This window comes from Neomonachus schauinslandi, chromosome 6 (genome assembly GCF_002201575.2).
Source record: "Neomonachus schauinslandi chromosome 6, ASM220157v2, whole genome shotgun sequence".
Taxonomy (NCBI): Eukaryota; Metazoa; Chordata; class Mammalia; order Carnivora; family Phocidae; genus Neomonachus; species Neomonachus schauinslandi.
The window spans coordinates 36502825-36525987 of record NC_058408.1 but is presented as its reverse complement, the minus strand read 5'-3'; the positions used below and the strand labels follow the sequence as shown (position 1 = coordinate 36525987).

The window sequence follows — 23163 nt, the reverse complement described above, 5'->3', positions numbered from 1 at the left end:
AATAAACTTAGCTAGAAAAAAGAAAATATTATGAAGAAAATCTTAACGAAAAGAAAAGAAATCTACAGTACTGTGCTTATTGAACACATCTGCATGAAAGCAGACCCACGCAGTTCAAACCTGTGTTGTTCAAGAGTCAACTTTACTAGGTAACGGCAAAGATGAACATGGTTAAAACCCTAGAGTAATTCCATTCCAAACACTCCTAGGGTCCTAGGGTATTATTTACTCAATAAGTCACTGGTGGCATTTTGGTGGAACAAATCTGTGCTGTGCATTTCAGGAGAGTTGGCATGGCTTTCCCACCATATGCCACTGTAATAATGAAAAACCCCTCCATAACTTCTAAATGCCCCCCTAAAGGCAATACTAAACCTACTAAACCTGAGAAGCACTATTCCAAAAGAATTCTTATATATGTGTATTCAGGAAATATTGTTATCAGTATTGTGTACAATAATAATAACACGAAATGATGTCCATTGATAAGAAATGGATAAGTTGTGGCATATGCATACAATGGAACACTGTAATACAGCAATGAAAATGAACTGCAAAAACATGTTGGATAACAACAACAAAATGCGAGTAGCTGAAAGACATATATGATTCCATTTAAATAGAAGTCTGAAGTGGACAAAACTCAATGATATTGGTCAGAGATACATACGTATGTGATAAAACTATTAAAAAAAGGAAGTGAATAACTGATACAGTTCAGGATAGGGTTCCCTTTTCAGGATAGAGGTTCTCTGGAGAGAAGGGAGAGGGGTACAATTAAGGAAACATACACACAGGACTTTCGTTTCTTAAGCTCAGTGATGGGAGATGCCGGTTGTTTGTTTTACTCTTCTTTAAACTCTATATACTGTATGATAATATATAGTACACAATTTTTAAAAGTTTGTAAAAAAACCTTCTACATAGTGTGTCAATAACATGCAGAAGCAAGTATGCAGATCTGTGTTAAAGGCAGTAATACAGTATCATTCCTGCCTGTGTCCCTATCATTTGTGAAAGAGCAGAGGAATGAATGAAGCTGCTGACATACAGTACCTGCCCTGAACCACAACCTGGAAAATTCCTTTTAACATTTTTTTTTTCCAAGATTTTATTTATTTATTTGGGGGGGGGGTGCAGAGGGAGAAGCAGACTTCCCGCTGAGCAGGGAGCCTGCCTCAGCGGCTTGATCCCAGGACCCTGGGATCATAACCTGAGCTGAAGGCAGACGCTTAACCGACTGAGGCACCCAGGCGCCCTCCTTTTAACATTTTTTAACTTATACTTTCCTTATGCTAATAGTATGAGATCACAGGCAAACAAAAGGCCAAATGCATATGTATCATCTCACATTGTTGGATAGAACAGTATTACACATACATAAGTTCTCTAGATAACTCAAATCCCTAATCTCTTATATTTGTACAGTAAATAAGTTTATAATGTGTATTTGCATTCATTATAATAAATTTGACTGAATGCTTACTTTGTTTCAGGCCCTGTAGATAGATTCTTGCTCTTAAAGAGCTTACCATGAAGTGATAGGCAGGCAAAACAGGGGACCCCCAATGAGTATTTTAATAGATTTAAAGAAAAATAAGGAGGTGGTCAATTCAAGATAAAGCACAGGAGAGATTTCATAAAGAAATTACATATTACAAAGTTATGAGGAATTTCCTAGGCAGATTTGGGAAGAAAGACAATTCCAGAAAAAAAGAACCAACATAACCACAGGAAAAAAGCCAGGGAACTAAGACTTATCAAAAACACTGTTAGTAATTTGAAATATGTGGGGTGGGTTGGGGTGGGGAATGCCTCACTAGAGAGTTCTGTGTTTTATCCTAATCCTACAGACAAAGCCATGGAGGGTTGCAAGCAGTAAATTTGTCTCATGTGCTCTCTCTCTCATTCTCTCTCTCAAATAAATAAATAAAATCTTTAGAAAAAAAAAAAGACTGCTTTGGCAACAGGGTTAAAGAACAGACTGGAAGGGGTAGTGTGGAGAGTCAAGAGGCCAGGAGGGAAGACAGAAAATTCCAATAATTCAGAGAAAAGATGAAAACCTAAAAGTAAGGCAGTTGCATAGAACATAAAGGACAAAATTTACAGTTACTTGAGAGGAAAAATTAGGGTGATAGACATAGGGGAGGGTATGTGCTATGGTGAGCCCTGTGAATTGTGGAAGACTGATGAAGCACAGACGTGTACCCCTAAAACAAATAATACATTATATGTTAATAAAAAAAACTAAAAAAAAAATGATAAAATGAACAGAATTGAGAAAGTATAGAATAGTATAGTATAAAATAATAATAGAGAAAGAAAAAAGTCACTAAAATTGAGACACAAGAGTTAAAAAAGTAGACAAAGGCCACCTGGGTGGCTCAGTCAGTTAAGTGTCTGCCTTTAGCTCAGGTCATGATTTTGGAGTCCTGGGATCAACCCCCAGATCCCCAAATCGGGTTCCCTGCTCAGTGGGGAGTCTGCTTCTCCCACTGCCACTAACCCTGCTCATGTTCTCTCTCTCTCAAATAAAATCTTTAAAAAATTTTTTAAAAATTAAAAAGTAGACAAGAATCACAGAATCGCCTGAAACCAATATTGTATTGTATGCTAACTAAAATTCATCTAAAATCTGAGAAATAAAAATAAAATAGGCCACTGGGGCGGGGTGGCAGAGAATCATAGAATCGGTAAGTCAAAGAAGAGATTTTCAGGAAGAAGGGAGGGGTAACTTGAAATGATATAGAAAGCATAAGCAGAATACAATGAACAATCAGTCACTGGATGTGGCAGTTAGGTAGACCTCCGTCAGCTGTTTCAGTGACGTGAAAAGACAGAAGCCTGACTGAGGCAAAGTCAAAAGAGAAGTAGTAGGAAGGAGCAGAGTTTTTTCTAGACTAGTAGAGAGACAGTTACGCTTTTACACAGAAGACATGAGCATAATTTGGGCTGCAATGAAAAGGTTGAAAATACGGCATTAGAGGGAAAACTGATGAGAAAAGTCATAGTCATGACATGAAGGGACAGACAGGATCAAACAAGGGAAGGGACCTTTGTTACATTAGAGAGAGGCATTCAGGCAGACTTCATTCAGTAAATGTTCCAGAGTATCATTTCATATTAATAGATCTATAAGATTTCATATTAATAGATCTATAAGATGTTTGAAATTTTACTGTTCTCAGTATTAACACGCTCAGATGAAAAGGGTAGTAGAGTAGCACAGAGGTCAGAGAGGAGGGCTGGAATTTAAGGGAGTTCCTGCTTGATTTTTTTTTCTGTGAAGTTGTCAGCCAAGTTTTTGGGGGGAGTGGAGAGATGGTAGGTGATGTGTAGAAAGGGATGCATGTTCAAAATACTTGCTCAAATAATGAATAAAACAATAGCACCTTTTATTCAAGATTTACTATGTACTGCGTGCCATAAGAAGTGCTTCTGTACATATCATCTCTTTGATTCCCAAACAATCCTATTGTTTTCATTTTACCAAGGGAAAACACTGAGGCTTAGAGGTTAAACACTGAGGGGCATAAGGACTGCACTGAGATCTGAAACCATTTTTTCTAAGTGGCAACAATTTACATGATTGTGTCATTATCTCCTGCTGTGCCTCTCAGACCAAGAATAGCAACAGACCCAGCATTGTGGGTTCATAGGGTTAGGGAAGGTATGGCAGAGGATAGGGAAATGGGGAGTTAAAGATACTGGGAAAAGAGCAATTTAAGTAGTTGATCACTGGGTCTATGGCTGAGGGAAACTAGGCAGACTTGGGAAAAAATGAAGGAATCAAGTAATTTGAGAACATTTAGCAGTAGTAAGAAAATTAGTAAAATAACAAATTGAGGTAAGAGTAGGATCCTTAAAATGTCACTGATCGAGTTTAAGATGATGACAAGGGCCAGAATGGGCCAATGGCACTGAGGAATGGAGGTCATTAAATAGGATGAAGTTACGTTGTCTCCCAATTTTGATCTTCACTAATCCACAGCTGTCTATACCTCACAAGCCTTTACCCTTCAATATTTGGTCTATTTTTTACAATTATGTGATTCCTTGTCTGTGTAAATGAGTATGGATATCAATTTAGCCTTTTCCTAGTGATCTGAAGTCATCATTATTATCATCATTTTGAGGAACAGGAGTGCTTTTCTAGTTGGGGATGATCTGTAGTAGCCAGGTACTGACAGCAGTGAAAATAAAAGCTGCTTCAAAGGAAGAGATGGAAGAATCCCCAACTTATGATGGTTCCAGTTACAATTTTTCAACTTTATGATGGTGTGAAAGCCACAGGCATTCGACAGAAACTGTACTCTGAATTTTCTTCTTTTTCCAAGCTAGCGATATGCAGTAAAACGCTCTCTCACGATGCTGGGCGGTGGCAGTGAGCCGCAGCTCCCAGTCGGCCACACAAACACGAGAACAACCGATACCCTGACAACCATTGTGTGTATTTACAACCATTCCGTGTTTCACTCTCAGTACAGTGTTCAATTACATGAAATATTCAACACCGTATTATAAAATAGGCTCTGTGTTAGATGATTTTGCCCAACTACAGGCTAATGTATGCTCGGAGCACGTTTAAGGTAAGCTAGGCTAAGTGATGATGTTTGCTAAATTAGGTATATTAAATGCATTTCTGACTTACAATATTTTCAGTTTATGATGAGTTTATTGGGATGTAACCCCAACGTAAGTTGAGGAAGATCTAATTTCTAATTTGCTACAATATGGAACAAACAAGTGTTTTTAAGAAAAATTGGGTAACAAAACCAGAAAGCTTAATTTTATACTATATTATACTCATACTATATCATCTGAGGGTGGTTTTCGTTCTTTGGATTGAAGACTAGTGATTGTGGCAGGGCTTTTATACTTCTGAGTGGATGAGATAACCTAACAATTATTTAAACTCCTGGCTAACTGGGAGTTCTAGATATTACTTTTTTTCCCAAAAAAACCTCTAACATTAAAATTTACTACTTCCTACACCATGATATAAAAATGTTTTCCTTTTTTTTTTTTTAAAGATTTTATTTATTTATTCATGAGAGACAGAGAGAGAGAGACAGAGGCAGAGGGAGAAGCAGGCTCCCTGCAGAGCAGGGAGCCCGATGCAGGACTCGATCCCAGGACCCTGGGATCATGACCTGAGCCGAAGGCAGACGCTTAACCGACTGAGCCACCCAGGCGTCCCATAAAAATGTTTTTCTTAACATGAAGGACAATTCATTCTTTTTTGCATGGATTTGTAGAACAATTACAAGTACTCTAATGATAATCATTACCTCTTTCTTGGCTTCTTTTTTTGGATCATAATCACTATCATTTCCATCCATTGGGTGTGTTTCTTCCACATCATCATCACTGAGAAGAAACAAAGATTAGTAAACTTAATTCCCTTTTTATTCTATTCCAGGGCTCTTATCAAATTGCAATATACCTTGCTAATAATTTCACTAGACATTCCCCAACAAAACAAGAGGTGTCCTTGGGAAGATGACCTTCTATAATTTAGATTTTTGTAGTGTTTAGAAACATTTATCTTTTTGGGTATACAGAATCAAGCTAGAAAACATGTCTACCTAAAAAACAGAGATGCAATAGGAAAGAAATTTAGAAAGAATATCATTTGGGAAAGAGAACACATATATTAATTTGATATAATACTTATTATTTCATTTCTCCACTTGGAGGATAAAGACAAACACCAATAAGCAAAATGATTTTATACCACCAGAAAGATATAGCTACAATAATGTGGACTTCAGTTACTCAGGTAATTGTATTCAGGCAATTATGGAAAGAGCATCTTCTAGAGAATGTATTTCTTCATGTATTCTAAGGATATATATTGAATATATCAATACTAAAAGGAAGCACTTGCAAGTACAGCTAAACACAGCTCAAATAAACTCAGTTGTAGTGTTTGCTGGCTATGATTAACAGTTAAAGAGTTAAAGAAAGTCCTTACTATTAAGATTTCTGATCACTCAACTCTTCCTGCCAGAGACGAAACATGAAGGTAAGGTTAAGAAGTAGTTACAATGTGCTGTGATAATTTTTCTACCTTAGGAAATGTAAGCAATCCAATACAGTGGCCCTAACAGTATAACCATATAAAGGCATCCAACCTACCTGTCACCCTGATTATGTCTATTGGCTAGTTTACGAGCCTGGCGATCCATCAAGCTTGTCCTGGATCGAGTTTTTTTCCAGGAATAGTAATATTTTACAAGGCTAGCAATTGTCTTATCTGGAAGCTTGGAAAAAAAAAAATCATGTTAATATCAGCAAGTTAAATTCATCAACTCTGATTAACAGAAATGAATAATATTTCTGATATTATTCTTTGATACTTAAAGGCATAGATGAAAAATATTTTCATGGGTACATTTATGAATTACAGAACTAGAAAGTACGGTTACAGTCATAGTAACCCACCACACCTATGTCACTGACATTTCTGAATGAATATTCCTATTTGTTCTGAGAGGGAAGGGGAGACAAGAAACTCACAAACATGGTAACAATGCACCCAGATGTCCCCAGCACAATGTTAGCATTCAGTGTTTGTTTTTCTTAAAGAGTTACTCTTTTCTTCCCACCTCTGTAAGTTGAAATTTTAAAACTGATACATAATTAACATACCTGAAAATTCACCAGTTTAAAATGTACAATTCAGTGGTTTCTAGCATATTCACTAAGTTATGCAACCATCACTATTTAATTCCAGACATTTTCATAACTTCAAAAAGAAACATTAGTAGTCATCCCCTGGTCTTCCCTTACCCAGTCTCTGACAACAAGTAATCTACTTTCCATCTCTATGGATTTGTCTATTCTGGACATTTCATATAAATGAGATCATACACTATGTGACCTTTCATGCCTGGCTTTTGTCACTTAGCATCATGTTTTCAAGAAAAGCTATTCAATTTTCGACAATGAATTTTTTGAATCATTTGTCTTAAATCCAGGTTTTAAGATGATAAATAATATAATCAGACTTTAGCTACCAAATAAAGTCTCTAGGTATTAAAATGACTAATCATCATGCACTGATTTGTCATACTGGCAAACAAGGACACATACTCCCAATCAAAAAGGCTCTCTTCAATTATGGAACACACTTAGATATATTTGCAAACATTATCTAATTTTTATCCGTTCAGGTTAAAAGATTCTAATGCAGCAACTTCTCAGGTTTATATTCTTTTGACACAACGCTAAAAATTTAAAAACTAGAAATAGTTTTTCTCCTTAAAAACAACAGTGCCTGTGCAATATTGAAATACAGAATTTTTAAAAATTGATTTTCATATCCAAAGGAATAGAAAGTAGAAAATACAATCCTAATGTTAAAAAATGAATCATTTAAAAATAAAATTGAAATTATGATTTTTTTCCTAGAACAAGCACATTTAATATACATATATAAGTCCTAACAAAACAGAATTACAACGAAATAGCACATAACTGTCATGCAGTAGAGTGGTTATTGAAAATAGGGTACATACAAATGTATAGGTATTTTAAGTATCAAATATTTTTTAAATATTAAAATTAGACTGAAAACTTTTTTGTATTTAATAATCAGGAAGTGTTTAATAACTGTATATCTTTCAGGTATGAATTACAGTAAAACCAAAATTACCATACCATTTGCTGAATCCTGTGAAAGCTCTTCCCATGAAAACTAAAGGCTTGTTCAAACAGGACTTTATCTTCCACTGTCCACTCATCCGGAAAGGGAGTGAAATTAGGGAGATCAGCAAGGGACTTCTCAATGTTATGTTTATGCCAGAACAACATGCCAAGTGCCTTTGAAGAGAAATCATTCCCCTTTCGTTTTAATGGACTTATGTTCCATCACACTTAAGAGAGTTAAACACAAATTAGGTTAAAATCTTAAGCCCATGACTTCAACTGAAAATACACTCACAGTTTAGAGCTTTTAATCAGGGATGCCCAGGTAGTAGACCTCATTTATTTATTTCTTTTAAATCAGGGCCTCAGAACAGTGAATGTTCTTACATACCACATTTGCTGCATAATCTAGGAAAAACAGTGAGCTGAGGAGAGTGACTATAATTGCTAAAGCAGGTGTGTAGACTTGTATCAAGACTGGCCCACATTTACTCATTTGTCAATGTGTAGAGAAAAACATGCTAAAAGGAAAAATATCCAGTAAATACTTGAATAAAACTATCAATCATAACTATACCAAACTAGAAGTGCTCAGTTGAAACATAGTAGAAAAATATTTAGGTTTTAACATTTTAGGAGTATATACCATGGGCTGAACAGTTCCAAGGAGTACCTCAATTGCAACCTTAATAATATTTACCACATATATATTTTTAAAGTTCTTTATTATCATAATGCAAAGAATTATTATGATGCATATTAATAACTTCAATGACTTTATTACCAAATCAGAGGAAAGCCCAAAATGGGTAATTTCTAACCTTCCACACTTTCCCTTCTATAGCTAAGTAAGTCATAGGTCTTTATCTTTTTTTTTTTTTCCATAGGTCTTTATCTTTACTATAAGGTACTGAGTATCAAATTTCACTTTTTAAGAAGAGATATAGCAACTTTTTAAATAGTAAGTTTTAAAATTAATTTCTGTACTTTAGTAATACTCCTTTAAAATGAACATAAAAATGAAGATATGTGCAGTCACATTTTAAAGGATTAACGTCTCAAACAAATATTAAACAAAGTCAAGAATTAAAAACAAAAGAAAGTCTTCAAAAATCACAAAAAAAGTTAACTATGTTTAGATAAACATCTCAATTTCTAGAAATGACTTTGTATTATTTAACCATGGTACTGACTATAAAGTCAGCTCTTAATAATCCAGATTACAGATAATTCACTTATTTTACTATTAATTTTGATGAAGGTTGATTTAATAATTAGTTGAAAATAGATTTAAGAATCTCTATTTCATTTTTATTTTTTCATGTTCTTCATTCCCTCATTACAAGGGATAATGAATCATATGTCCCATGCAGATCTCCTTTTAAAGTTATCTAATAAAAAAAGCCCCCCCCAAAAATAAATTAAAAAATTAAAAATTAAATTTAAAAAAACAGCCCTTCATAAATTATTTCCTTCAAAACTAAAAAGTCTTAAATATTTCTTTAAATAAAAAGTTTAACTTCTAGGTCTTTCAGATTAAAAGATCACAGAGAATTACCTGTACTCAAAAAAAAAAAAAAAATTCCCTTTTTTGGTAAGCATTTGCCAGAATAATATATATAATATATATAATATATAAATATATATAAATGCTTTCAGATACTTTTAGAACTCAAAGCAGAGTAAGAAACAGAGGTGTTGAGAGAAAATGTTCAAGCCCTTGAGATGAACAATGTTTATAAAAGCAAAATCCATAATTTTGAAAGGTCAGAGTTTGCTAGGACTTTTGTGGTATCTGTAAAATTGGTTGAACTGCACTTCCTTAGGATAGAAACAACCAGATGTTTTTTGGATTTGGTAAATACTGAGGCAAGCTTTAATATTAAAATGTTTCTCTACATACCTGTTCCACATTGTATCCATGTTTCTCCTTTGCAATTGCAATATATTCATCCACTGCAATGAAACAATATTATATAATTAATCATTCTTATTTACTTCATGTGCTCAGATCTACTTTTTTTTTTAACAAAGCAAAATAAAAATATTATATTTCAGGGAAAAGTCCTTTTCTATGAAATGTTACAAAAAAAAGACTTTTACTTCTATGAACAGGATCAGAAGCTTCCTTGATTTAAAATTTTGCTTAGTATGATTTATCTCTAAGATTATACAGCATATACTTATTAAATTCAATGATGTTATATAATTATTTTTGTATATAAAAAGACCAATCTGTATATAGCCAACAGAACCTAATTACAGTGTAAAATATTAGACAATTTCTTCATTTTTCTGTGGCAGTCTTTATTTGAAGGGACTTAGCTGTTTCAGACCCCATCTCATAGTAAGAGTTGGCCCAAAGCCTTTACCTTCCCACTTCTGACTGCTGTGCAAAGGATGGTTTATCTATGGTTTTGCCAGCTATACGTAATAACGACATGTTTAAATATGCTTTGGTAGCCCTAAATTTTCTTCAGCTCTTCCTGCAAGCTATACAGAAGGTGTCTGAATATTCCATTTTCATTCATCCTCCATATGTAATCAAGCCAACAGAATTACTTAGATAAGCATAGCTTCAATGATGAGGTACTAGCTATTTTAAGGCCTCACTGCTGAGATGTCTGCCATTTCAGACAGCAGGACTGTTTTATGTGAAATCCATATAGTCACTCCTCTTTGATCCTTTTTTAAGTATATATATGAAGTGTGTGTGTGTATGATTTATAAAATTCTCTTTAAGCATATTTGGAGAAGCAGAGGTTAACAATTCTCATCCCAGAACAGCTAGTCTACCAGGGCTTGATTCTCACCCTTGTTGCTAATTTTTTGACTAGAGGCAATTAACTCTTCCTTTCTGTACCTCACTTTCCTCACTTTAAAACAGTACCTTCTTCCTAGGATTAAATGAGCTAATATATATCAAGTGTTTAGAATAACACTTGGCACATTTTAGGTACTTTATGTGAGTTTGCTATTATTACTAGTCAATATAAGATAATTTAATATATAAAAATGATATTATAACAATAATGCTATTAGAATAACAGCTATTTTTTATGAATGTTATTATAGTTCCCTAAGACTGTAAACTTTTGCAGAAAATCCAAATATTATAGTTTGTTTAGAACTTAAATACATAGCACTTAAACACAAGACAGGTCTAAATATATGCTTTCTAACTTTAACAAAAATGTCCTACAGTCCTATAAATAGAAGGCTAAACAACATCAGTCAATCTGTGGTTTCCAACCTTGGCTATGCATTAGAATCAGTGGGGGAACCTTTAAAAAGTAAGTTCAGGAGCACCTGGATGGCTCCGTCAGAGGAGTGCACAACTCTGATCTCGGGGTCATGAGTTCAAGCCCCATGTGGGGTACAGAGATTACTTAAAAATAAAATCTTTAAAAATAAATAAATAAAATAAAAAATAAAAAGTCCAGACTCCATCCCTAAAGATTCTGATTTAATTGGTTTGAGATAAAGACCAGACATCAGTACTGTCTTATTTAATAAGCTCCCCCAAGTGATCCCAATGCACAGCCAGGGTTGAAAACCACTGCCCGAGATCTTCAGTCTAGGATATTCTACGTGGACACCACACAATCAGGAGATGTTGGCGTTCTGAATTTTGTTTTCCACCTTAAGAAATGCACCATTGTACAAAACAGTGCTAGGACAGCAAAAGCCAGTGATACCCTGATGCTTAGTTTATGAATGAAAACCTTTGCTGTAATGAGAACTGAACCAGAGAAACCTGATAATCTCCTTCAGGTTTCTCAGTATACAGTCCCAGGCCAAATGTGCAATTTTGTGTTTTCTGTTAAGAATGCCTCAAGGGCATGTAATTCCTAGATTACCAGCTAGACCTTTTGCTGGTATTCCAAAACTGTCAAATAGGAAGAATTATCAGGTATGCAGCAAAATACTCAATTTTCAATTTTTAGTTCTCTTATTGCATCAATAAGTATGCTTAGACTTACTATGCACATGATATATAGGACATCATTAATTTTGATGGGACTAAATAAAACATTATGGGACATCTTTAAGATTTAGTAAATATTTTTAATTATTTTACAGCTGCAAGAATAGCTGTGCAGTGATTTTTTTGTTTGTCTGCTTTAACAAATTCAATGATAACTGAATGGAGGGGTGGGGATCTTAGTTTTGTTACCTGCACGTTTCCTATATCTGATGTGCCGCAAAGGATCAGGTCCGCTACATCACATTGAAGTCTAAAGCCACACCATGATTCAAGAAGTGCATGGTCAATGATCCAGAAGGTCTCCGTCCAGAAATGGAGAGCTCAAAGATGACCTGATTGATGGCTGCTGAAGTCAGTTCTTTCCCCTTTCCTCTTTAAAATGGTAATGATAGTGGGCTCTTTGAAGTTTGAAGGCATTTCTTTACAGCTCCATATACTGAGGAAAAGCCTGTGCAGATGTCTACATAGTAACTCCCTCCCCTGCTTGAGGATTTAAGCAGCAATGCCATCAGATCCTAGGTATTTTCAGTCTTCCTGGGCCTGACACAAATTGGAATGATCAACCCACTATCTTTCAAAAGGAAAAACATTCTAATATAACAACCTCCATCAAAACAAAACAAAACAAAACAAAGACAAACTGTTTTCTTATGAGACTCTAAGCGACCCCAAAAATATATAAGTTGCATTTTGAATTGGCTGACAGATCTCTATTGACATAAACGTTCAATTTCAGAAAACTTACATTTGGCATCTGGGATACTGTGATACGGAGACCACACAAGCATTCCTCCATTGTCTTTATCTGTATACTTTGTAGCACCTGGAGAAAAAATTCATTACTTTAAATATGATGGATTTTATGTACTTTTAAAATAAGTATAAACAAGGTAAGCTTTATTTCTATTTTAGTACAGTACCTGCAAGAGAACAAAGGAACAAAGTACGAGGAAACAGAGAAGGAAAACAGATTTACATTAAAATACTAAGTATTTCATTTATGGAATTGAAGAAAATTTCACAAAGACTGAAGTTAACCCCCTTTAAATTAAAAAGAAAGACTTTCTTAAGGACACTATATAGCTCTATTTCTTGACAGGAAATAAACCTGATTTAACCTTCTAACATTATTTGGGAGTCTTTAAAAATTCTGACTTAAAACTAGAGAATACTTCAGGTGGTAAGTTATTTCTGTTTTGCCTCATCTCTGAATGGGCCAAGATTACCATCATTTAAAAATACTTGTATCTGTTTTTTATGGTTTTTATTTAATCTTATTCCTTGTGAGTCTGCCAACTATTCCTTTTTAGCGTTAATTTCATTTATTAGTTTATATTTATAAAATTATGTGCTCTGTGTAAGGGGAAAACAAAGTCAAAAAATATAAAAGTTAATAATGCTGTTTCTTGAAGTAATCAGAGTCTACCTCTATTGTAGAAGCACACCATTACTGTTGCTTATTTCTAATCTGTTATGATCTAAAAAGTCAGAAAAATCAAGCTCTATTAAAACTGCATTAAGGATAGAATGAATGAAAACCTGACACAGCTGTCCCAGTGCCAAGTACATGCCCGTGGGTTCTGTCTTTTAATTACTCAGTGGTCTTTTCTGGTTTCTTTCTAATTCCTAGGTGCATTCAAGCTAATTAAAACTATCAAGAAATGAAGCATTGTTGCCACCTACTTACTTTAAGACTTGTCTATGAATATATCATAACTGACTTTTATGAGGTATTGATAGCTACCACCAACAAATGGCAAGAATTTCAAAATTATTCACATAAAACATTAACAGAATTCTGAGGTTAAGCTGTAATCATTCATAAGATTGTAAGATATTTGGAATAAAGAACATTCACTTCCAGGGGTAAAGGAACTACCAGTATAATCTCAATCTAGAGAAGTTATCTATCCAGGAATAATCTAATATAATATAGTTCAGTAGTTTTTAATTTTGGAGAATCATTACACATCACTACTGCATATTCAATCAACAAATTACAGAAAATGATATATTGTTAGTGAAAATATGAAGCTAAGATTGCTTTAAAAATTTTATGTTTTACTATAAGGAAAAATTAAGGATGGAGAAAAGAGAAATGAGAGAACAGTACCAAAGTATTAGAAAAATCATATTTACAAAATGAATCTAAAAGCAAAACCTACTGCGTTTTGTCGTTTTCTTTAATAAAGAGGACAAAAAACAGAGAATTTAAGAAAATGCAAAGTAGAAGTACATTATCTAAAATTTATATTCAATGAAAACAAATTCCAAGTTTTTTAAAAACTTCAAAAACGAGATACATATTAAATTTCTAACCACATAAAATACAAACACAAAAGCAAAATTGGCAGCCACTCAAAGGAAATAAAACAGACATATCCAAGTTGGTCAGAAATCTTTATCTACTGCTATTTCTAGTGCATATTCTAAACTTCAATTCTTCAACATGGACTGATTCTTTTTCACAATGGATTATAACAATAAGATAATTTAAATCCTACTTAACAGAATAAGGAATGCAACAAAGAAAGGTTTCCATTAAGTCTCAAGTCTTAAGAGCATATCATGCTTAATATTTAAACATATTGCCTGCATCTGATTCTTGCATTATAGAAAATCTTAATTAAAATACCTTCACAAAATGTCTCTTCTTACACAGATATGAACTATTTTTTTGTATTTTTCCCCATGAGGCATAACAGTTAAGTTTCCCAAAAAATTCTTAGGACTACAATTAAGGGCTTGATCTGACAAAAACTGACATCCAAGCTGTGGGGACTAACAGCTCTTCTAATATGGGGGTGGGGGGGCTAACTGGGAGAGTAATTGTGTCTGGTAGCAGAGAATGCCTAATTAGGCATTTCACAATGTTCCTTTTTTTTTTTTAAGATTTTATTTATTTGAGACAGAGAGAGATAGCAAGAGAGAACATGAGTGGGAGGCAGGGAGAGGGATAAGCAGACTCCCCAATGAGCAGGGAGCCCCAAGTGGGGCTCAATCCCAGGACCCCACAATCATGACCTGAGCTGAAGGCAGATGCTTAACTGAGCCACCCAGGCACCCCCACAATGTTCTTTTCTTAACCTTGAACTAAACTCCACCATTTTTAATCATGTATGTGTCAACTAGGCCCAGGAGATGACTGATGTTCACAGGAAATGAGGTATTTTAATATAATAGTTAAGAGTGTAACCATTATAGAGCCAGACTCTAATTTGAATTCAAGCTCTGCCATTTCTCAGCTTTGTCATCTTAGGGAAATTTACCTATGTTGTCCATGCCTCAGTTTAATTCTTTAAAAACATGGATGATGAGGGGTACCTGGGTGGCTCACTCGGTTAAGCAGCTGACTATGGATTTCAGCTCAGGTCATGATCTCAGGCCCCACACTGAGCCCCCATGCCAGGCTTCCTTCTCAGTGGGAAGTCTGCTTGAGGATTCTCTCTCCCCCTCTCCCTCTGCTTCTCCCCACCCTGGCATACAGTATGTATTACCTAAACATTATTATTACTAATATATGCTCATTGAAAGCAGTTTTTTCTTGTTCCCTTCTATCTCTACTCTGAAAAGACTTCCTGTCACCTTATCAAATAACACAAATGAATAAAACCTCATAGGGCTTTAACACAAACAGTTGATGCCTTCTCTCACCAAACCCTTGAAAATGAGATTGGATGGGGCCTCTGGGCGGCTCAGTCGTTAAGTGTTTGCCTTCAGCTCATGATCCCTGGGTCCTGGGATCGAGCCCCGCACGGAGCTCCCTGATCCGCGGGAAGCCTGCTTCTCCCTCTCCCACTCCCCGTGCTTGTGTTCCCTCTCTCAGTCTCTCTCTGTCAAATAAATAAATAAAATCTTAAAAAAAAAAAAGAAAATGAGATTGGATAGCTGAAATGACTTTTTTGTTTTTCTAACAACTCAGACCTGACTTCTCCCCTATAAAAGGAGAAAGTAACTTGTATTATTAAAAACAATGTACCCCTCAGGATGCTTTGCATCCAATGAAGTTTTATCCTTCCCATTATAAAAGCTGAAGAAAAATATCTAAAGGACATAAACTCAATATTTATTTTGCTTTTATATGTAACAATATTTAGCATTATAGCTCAAAACTGTCTGATACTCAGAATAATACTGAAGGGATGCCTGGGTGGCTCAGTCAGTTAAGCATCTGCCTCTGGATCAGGTCATGATGCCAGGGTCCTGGGATCGAGTCCCACATCCAGCTACTTGCTTAGCAGAGAGCCTGCTTCTCCCTCTGCCTGCCACTCTCCCTGCTTGTGCACACTCTCTCTCTCTGACAAATAAATAAAATCTTTGAAAAAAGGAAAGAAATAATACTGAAAATCAAGCTTGCGTCACCAACAAAATAATCCAGCCTTAGAAATATCCTATCTTCCAAATAGATTAAAAAACAAACCAAAACCTAGATAAGCAAGCTACTCTCGGGGAGCCTGGGTGGCTCAGTTGGTTAAGCGGCTGCCTTTGGCTCAGGTCATGATCCTGGGGTCCTGGGATGGAGCCCCACATCCAGCTCCTTGCTCAGCAGAGAGCCTGCTTCTCCCTCTCCCTCTGCCTGCCACTCTGCCTACTTGTGCTCTCTCTCTGTCAAATAAATAAATAAAATCTTTAAAAAAAAAAGCAAGCTACTCTCATTTTAAAAGACTGTACAGTAGCATGACAGTTCTGAAAACAAAATTATTAAACAATTTTTAAAAGTATGAAACACTTAAAAGTTTAAACCTTCTGAAATCTTTTAGGTATCTTAACTGCAGTTGGTAAAGTACATTTATAAGACCAATTGGGGAAAACCAACAACTAAAAAAACGAAAGTATAATTTTGATAAGCTAGGATTTTTACACCAATAGCAAATTTCAAAATAAGTACAAAAATAAAAATCCACTTCTTCTTAGATTTAAGACATTTAGAATAAGGATTCTGATGGAAATCATGGGACAAATGTTCTATATAAAGAACTTAAGTACTGAGAATATTAAGACACACAAATTTTTAAAAATTCTCCTATTTATGAACTGGGCTCTCACTTACATATTTAATTCACTACCTTCAAACTGGGATAAATAACGACTTTCCAAGAGGTACATAAGTAAGTTTTACGGGAATCAATTTTCAGAACTTTAGCTTCCCTGTGTGCTCTTTCCCAAGACAATCTGCCTGAGAACTCACCTGCAGTCTAAGCTGTATGCTCATTCTACTTATGACCTCCTTCACAAATGCCCTTCTCTCACTTAAAAAAAAAGGGGGGGGGGTAGCTCTCTCATCCCATCCTACATCTGACAAGAGTATATCGCTCAAAATTTTGAGACGTCTACAGTGCCAAACAAAGGGTTTTGGCAAGGCTCTCCTTTACTCAAGGCATCGTAGCTATTACAATTTCAATCAATTACACATTAATTGTAATAACTCAAACCAGAAGAGACTTAACACTTAGAACCTTATGTTCACAAGAATACATATTACAGTGGTAGAGAAACTGGATAGGTGATCAATAAAGCACATTCAAGCACAAAAATATAAAATTCCGTGGGGGAAAATGCATGGAAATGATTTCAAAGATAAAAAGGAAAAATGTAAACTTTCAGACTGTTCACCTATTCATACTTTTTATAAAATAGATACTATCATATTACTCTAGTATTTATATTTACCTGGATGCATTTAAAATAAGGGTATAATGGCTTTATTTCAAAGTGCTAATATTTTCAATACACTGGAGATATGTTTTTCAACTATTTAAACACAGCAGTAAGTGACAGATGTTAAAAATATGCGAGAAAGTATTTTTTTGAAAATTCTTTTATGAATATACAAGCAAAACATTTTGAAGACCATTGCTTTATAGACAATAATTTTCACCTAATCTTATGATATAGTCAACATTATCTCCCTTTCACAAATGAGAAAATAAAGGTGTGGATACATCAAGTAGTTCGTCAAGGTCACTACGCCATATTAGCTAAAAGGCATATGGGAAGAGGTGAGACTCTTAATCACCACACGAAACTGCTCCTCCTTGATATACAAATAGTCAGGAGGCACTAAATAAAAGTTGGTAATTGAAAAATCTGAAGAAAAAAAGGCACCTAAGAAAATAATCAAATCCAGTTAGTAAATTTTTATAAAGGCATTCTTAGCAATGGTGTTAACATAAACTGTTCCTAAACTTATATTCAGTAGTTCCAATTTAAATCACAATTCTCATATTTTCTAAAATATTCATTTTAGTAAGTCATTCTGTTTGATTTCTATCATCACTATTAACTCCTCCAATAAAAATATCCTACACACACACATAAACTCTTTAATTTTCCTATATTCTGATCATAATCTTGGTACCTAAGGAATTTTTCCTCCAAATAATTTGGTTATGGGTGAATAATCTTCATGAAGGTAGACTCAGTGGTTTATGAGACTAAAGACAAAGGTGTGAAAAAGAGAAAAGGAGAGACAGGAATTGACCGTTTCTCAATTTCTATCATTAATAAATATCTCTTTTCCTTTTACCTTCTCCAAGGAAATGTTTCTTTTTTTTTTTTTTTTAAGATTTTATTTATTTGACAGAGAGAGACACAGCGAGAGAAGGATCACAAGCAGGGGGAGTGGGAGAGGGAGAAGCAGGCCCGTGGCTGAGGAGAGAGCCCGATGCGGGGCTCGATCCCAGGACACTGGGATCATGACCTGAGCCGAAGGCAGGCGCTTAACGACTGAGCCACCCAGGTGCCCCCAAGGAAATATGTTTCTTACCAAATTATATTGAATTGATGTGAAGTAGAAACTTGACACAACAGCACAACACTTAGAATAAAACAGAACAATGGCACTATATTGAAAGGCACAGAGGTTCAATATTTACTTTTAAAAAAGTGTCTAACAACTGATAATCTGCATTTGCTTGACAAGATTTGCTTATGATTATAGGAAAGCCTATCCAGGTTTAAGTGATAACTGGTTTTAGTTGTGTCCTTGGGTTCAGTATTCTCCTGCAGATTATTAAGGAGAAAATTTACAGATGAATTTTTAAAATGTGACATACATTCTTACCCTAATAAAGAATATCAATTATAATCTGAGTAACTTGAAAATGACTTTAAAAAAAATGTAATAATTCAGTGATTTTTTTTTTCCACAAATATTCTGCTTAGGTTCAAAATAATAATAAAAAAAATGGGGTCATGTGGGTGGTTTAGTGGGTTAAGCATCTGTCTTCGGCTCAGGTATAGACCCCAGGGTCATGGGATTGAGCCAAGCTCCCTGCTCAGTGGGGAGTCAGCTTCCCCCTCTCCCTCTGCTCCTCCTCCCTACTCATGCTTTGTCTCTCAAATAAAATCTTTAAAAATAATAATAATAATAAAAATGATGATCAAGTAAACTGGATAATTCAAATAGTGGCCATGTGAAACTACCGGAAGTGTTCTGCACTTTTAGTGAATTATTTTCCAAATTTGGAATTTATTCCAGTATTTATCATGAAATGAAAACCAAAAAACAAACAAACAAACAAAACAAAAAAACCTTTATAGTGATCTAGACCATGGCATATATAAATTTGTTCCAGCAAGAAGTCTGGTTTTTAGACACAAACCTCCTACTCAACCCGTGTACAGTTGTCTATGAAATATAAACCTACCTAATGAAGCAAAAAAGGATATGTTTATTAACTTATGAAATAGTTCTGGCTGTTGAATTCTAATTTGTAAATCAGTTTATCATTTCCCAAAAAAGCAGAGTACCAATGAATGCCCCAAATCATAAAGATACAAATGTTTGCAGAATCATTCTTCTTAATTATTAAATTTGATCTTTACTGAGTAACTGCCATATGCCCAATCATGTATTCCGGATAAGAATTCCATGAAGCGGGGCGCCTGGGTGGCTCAGTTGTTGGGCATCTGCCTTCAGCTCAGGTGACGATCCCAGTGTCCTGGGATCGAGCCCCACAATGGGCTCCCTGCTCGGAGGGAAGCCTGCTTCTCCCTCTCCCACTCCCCCTGCTTGTGTTCCCTCTCTCGCTGTGTCTGTCAAATAAATAAATAAAATCTTAAAAAAAAAAAAAATTCCAGGTGCCTGGGTGGCTCAATCAGTTAAGCGTCTGCCTTCGGCTGGGGTCACAATCCCAGGGTCCTGGGATCGAGTCCCGCATCGGGCTCCCTGCTTGGTGGGAGGTCTGCTTCTTTCTCTCCCTCTCCCTGCTGCTCCCCCTGCTTGTGCGTTCTCTCTTTCTCTCTCTGTCAAATAAATAAATAAATAAAATCTTTAAAAAAAATAAAAAAATAAATTCCATGAAGCATTTTTTATGTCCATTTTACAGCTAGGGAAACTAACGATCAGAGAAGGACACTGACTTGCTCAGAGCACAAAATTAAAACAGCTGGGAACTGAATTCAGTCTATCTTAAGCCAAAGCATGCTTTTTCCAAATATCAAGTTAATACCTGAAGCAGCATAGTAATGTGAAAGTGTTATTCACCTACTAGCTACATCAATAAAATTAATTTCACAGAACATTTAAAATTATTTGAAGACCACCAGTACACACACTCGATAGCTTTTGAATAAAATGTATTAACAGCTATGTCATTTAGAAAGCAACCCACATCTAGTGAGCACTTCTATCATTGCTTTTACCTACTGAAAAACAGACTGCACTGACAATCCTTGTAACACTCATTATTTTACCCTCCCCCTCGGACAGGAGGAGATGCCACCTAAAACTCTTTATTTTGCATTGCTGAAATGGGCAGGGGATGAATGATAATACCCATCTATACCCTATAACGAAGTAAAGAAGCTATCCCTCCCTCCCCCCCTCCAAAAAAGTAAGCCCTATTAATATCTAATACAGAATTCAAAAGTCCGACACAATGTTATTAGGAGTGGGCAATGGGCAAAAAACTGACCAACTGTAAGGGAGAAAGGGGGGTAAAAAAGAGCTCCTTCAAAGTCTGTCCAAAGCCTGAACTGTAGAGGGTCTGGGGTGGGGAGAAGGAAACACGCTCCACTTCGGGAGGCTCCAGCAAGGGCGCCTCCATATGCGGAACTCTCGCCCAATCCCCGTCCAGGCTGAAATCCCGTGACCGCCAGAGAGCCTGTTTGGAGAAAAGTAGACAGGGAGCCCGCAAGCTGGGTTGGCAGAGGACGCTGGAACCTGGCTGCTCGGGGAGAAAATGTCTCCTTGGCAGCTGCAGCCACTGTCCTGTGGTCTGACTTCCTAGGGCTGGCTGGAGGGCGAGGTGTGCCTCTGGCTTCTCCCCACCCCCTTCCCCCATCCCTTTCTCTCCGCGGCTCCTACACTCCGCAGAGCTGTCGCGACCAATGCTACACCACCTAGCTAAAAAGAAAGAAAAAAGAAAATCCCGTGTGCGCGCGGGTCGGCCAGGGCTCGCCCTCGGCTTCGGCCGATGACAGTAGCCCCGGCATCCGCCGCCCTTGCGGAGCGCGGCCCTCCGCTCCCGGGGGCCGGCGGTATGGCAATTGACATTTGCACGGTTCTTCCACACGCAGCCCGCACACCCTCTCTCCTCCAGCCCTCGGCCCAGCAGCCGCTCCTTCCCCAGCCTCGGACCCCCGAATCCGCCGAGGGCCGCCTCCCTCTGCTCTCCCCGACCTCGCCCCGGGCTCATGGGGACAGAAAGGCGATGCCACCACCGGGCAAGTGGCCTCCGAAGGAACCATGTTAACCTTGCAATGCACACATCTGCCCACACGCCCTGTGTCACAGCCCTGCCAAGCCTGACAGCCTCCCCTCCAGATGCCTGCCCATCCCAGCCCCGCATCCCCTCCCAACCGCACACCCGGACCCCTACCTCGGCCGCCCCTCTACCCCTTCCACCCTAAACCATTCCCAGAAAAGGGGAGACAGGATTTGCTTAAGCAAATATATCTACCTGGATCAAATTCAGGGATCCGAGCTTGGTATTCAGCTCCGACTCTCATCCCAACATCTGCAAAGCAATGCCAAAAAGAAAAAAAAAGAAAAGAAAAGAAAAGAGGAAAAAAAGAAAAAGAAAAGAAAGAGAAGAAAAAAAGAAAAAGGAAGAGACACTTAATAAAATATAAAAATTGCTGGAGGGAGGAAAGAAGCGGCGGGTGGATGGGAAGATATTAACTCCGGGCACTCCGGGAGATGGCAGCGGATGGGGGCGGGGAGCGAGGGGGGGGCGAGGGCGGAGGATTGGTCGAGGGCGGAGGGACGAGGGTCGCGGGGGGTGCTGCTGCACTGCACCGGGAGTTCGAGGCTACCGCAGCGCCCGGGCTCCGAGGGGAGGGAGGGCGGGAGCGCGGCGAGGGGAGGGGGCTGGGGGAGGGGAGGAGGGAGGGGGGCAGGCGGGGTGGGGGGGGGGAGGGGGGGGGGCAGGCGGGCTGGCGGGGAGGAGTTCGAGGCTACCACCGTGCTCGTCGTCGCTGCTGCAGCCGCTCTCGGGCTCGGAGTAGTGCAGCCCGCCGTTGGTGGACGAGGCGGCGCCGCCGCCGCCGCCGCCGCCCGCCGGGTTCTTGGCGCTGCCGTTGGCCGATCGGTTCTTCCCCAGTAACTCGGGCCCTTTCTCCATCATGCCGGGCATGGTATAAGAGGGGAGGGGGAAAGGTGAGGGGAAGCGGTAGGCGTCAGGGTGAAGGGGGAGATGGCTTACGAGTGCGGGCGGGAGGGAGAGGAGGAGGAGGAGGAGACGGCGGCGGCAGAGGAGGAGGAGGAGGGTGTTAATATGGAGCCGCCATAACCGCCCCGGTCCGGCAGTAGCGCAGTCGCCTCACAACTACCCGCCCCGGCCCCGCCTCTCTCCCCTCCTCCCGCCGCCCGCCCCGCGCAGTCCCGGGCGCCCCTGTCGGCCGCGCCGCGCTCTTCGCCGCCGCCGGTATCACTCCGCCCCGCAGGGAGGTTCCGGCCGCGGGGCGGGGAGGGGCGGGGGGGAGGAGGAGGGGTAGAGGGGGAGGGGCGGGGAAGCCCCGCTTGCTGGCAGCCCGGGCAACCCCAACCAAGCTAATAAAATCGCCGCAGAGGCGCGGCCGCCTCTCCGGCTTCCTTCCTAGGGGGCGCTCCGGCGCCCGGGCGGAGGCGAACACGAGGGCGTGGGACTCTTTGCCCTCTCAGGGCGGAAGGAACGCGCCCAGCCTGAGAAAGGGCCGAGTCAGGGCAGCGGCCCCCCTCTCTCGGAGGGTTGCGGGTCGGGACGGCCGGGCAGGTCTCGGCGGGAGCGCGGCCCCCTTGAGATCCTGCGGCGGTTCGTCTGCTCGCTTTCGCGGCTCCTCCGCCGGCGTCGAGCTGGTGTCGCGCCCGTGCCCGCCGCGGAGTCGGACTGTGTGACCGGGCGCCCTCCGAGTTCCAGGCCCAGAGTAGCAGACGCGGTCATGATTATCTGGACGCTGCGTTTTGTTAAAAACCTTCTCCGTTTTCTCTTCTCACCTTCGCTTTATTTTGATCCATTTTTCGCCTTTACTGTTTCATTAGTTAGAAAGTGGGTGTTGTCAGTGGTGAAATAAAATTACGACCGGGGCCTTGCCCAGTG

The 23163-nt window shown here is 38.5% G+C and overlaps 1 protein-coding gene across 4 annotated transcripts in view; it reads right to left on the bottom strand.

The window, feature by feature from the left end:
* RCOR3 (REST corepressor 3) overlaps positions 1-22372 on the bottom strand; it is a 55256-nt gene extending 32884 nt beyond the window's left edge. For 2 of the 4 annotated variants that reach the window (XM_044915921.1, XM_044915924.1), the window contains exons 1-7: positions 22050-22372; positions 21547-21603; positions 12387-12464; positions 9557-9609; positions 7666-7827; positions 6142-6266; positions 5292-5370 (exon numbers count right to left, since the gene is read on the bottom strand). In XM_044915921.1, the coding sequence (XP_044771856.1) occupies positions 5292-5370; positions 6142-6266; positions 7666-7827; positions 9557-9609; positions 12387-12464; positions 21547-21603; positions 22050-22221 (726 nt within the window). In that variant the 5' untranslated portion in view covers positions 22222-22372. Of the gene's footprint in view, positions 1-5291; positions 5371-6141; positions 6267-7665; positions 7828-9556; positions 9610-12386; positions 12465-21546; positions 21628-22046 lie in introns of those variants that run through there. The other 2 variants (XM_044915922.1, XM_044915923.1) reach the window with 2 other exon arrangements.
* Between the last annotated feature and the right edge of the window lie 791 nt (positions 22373-23163).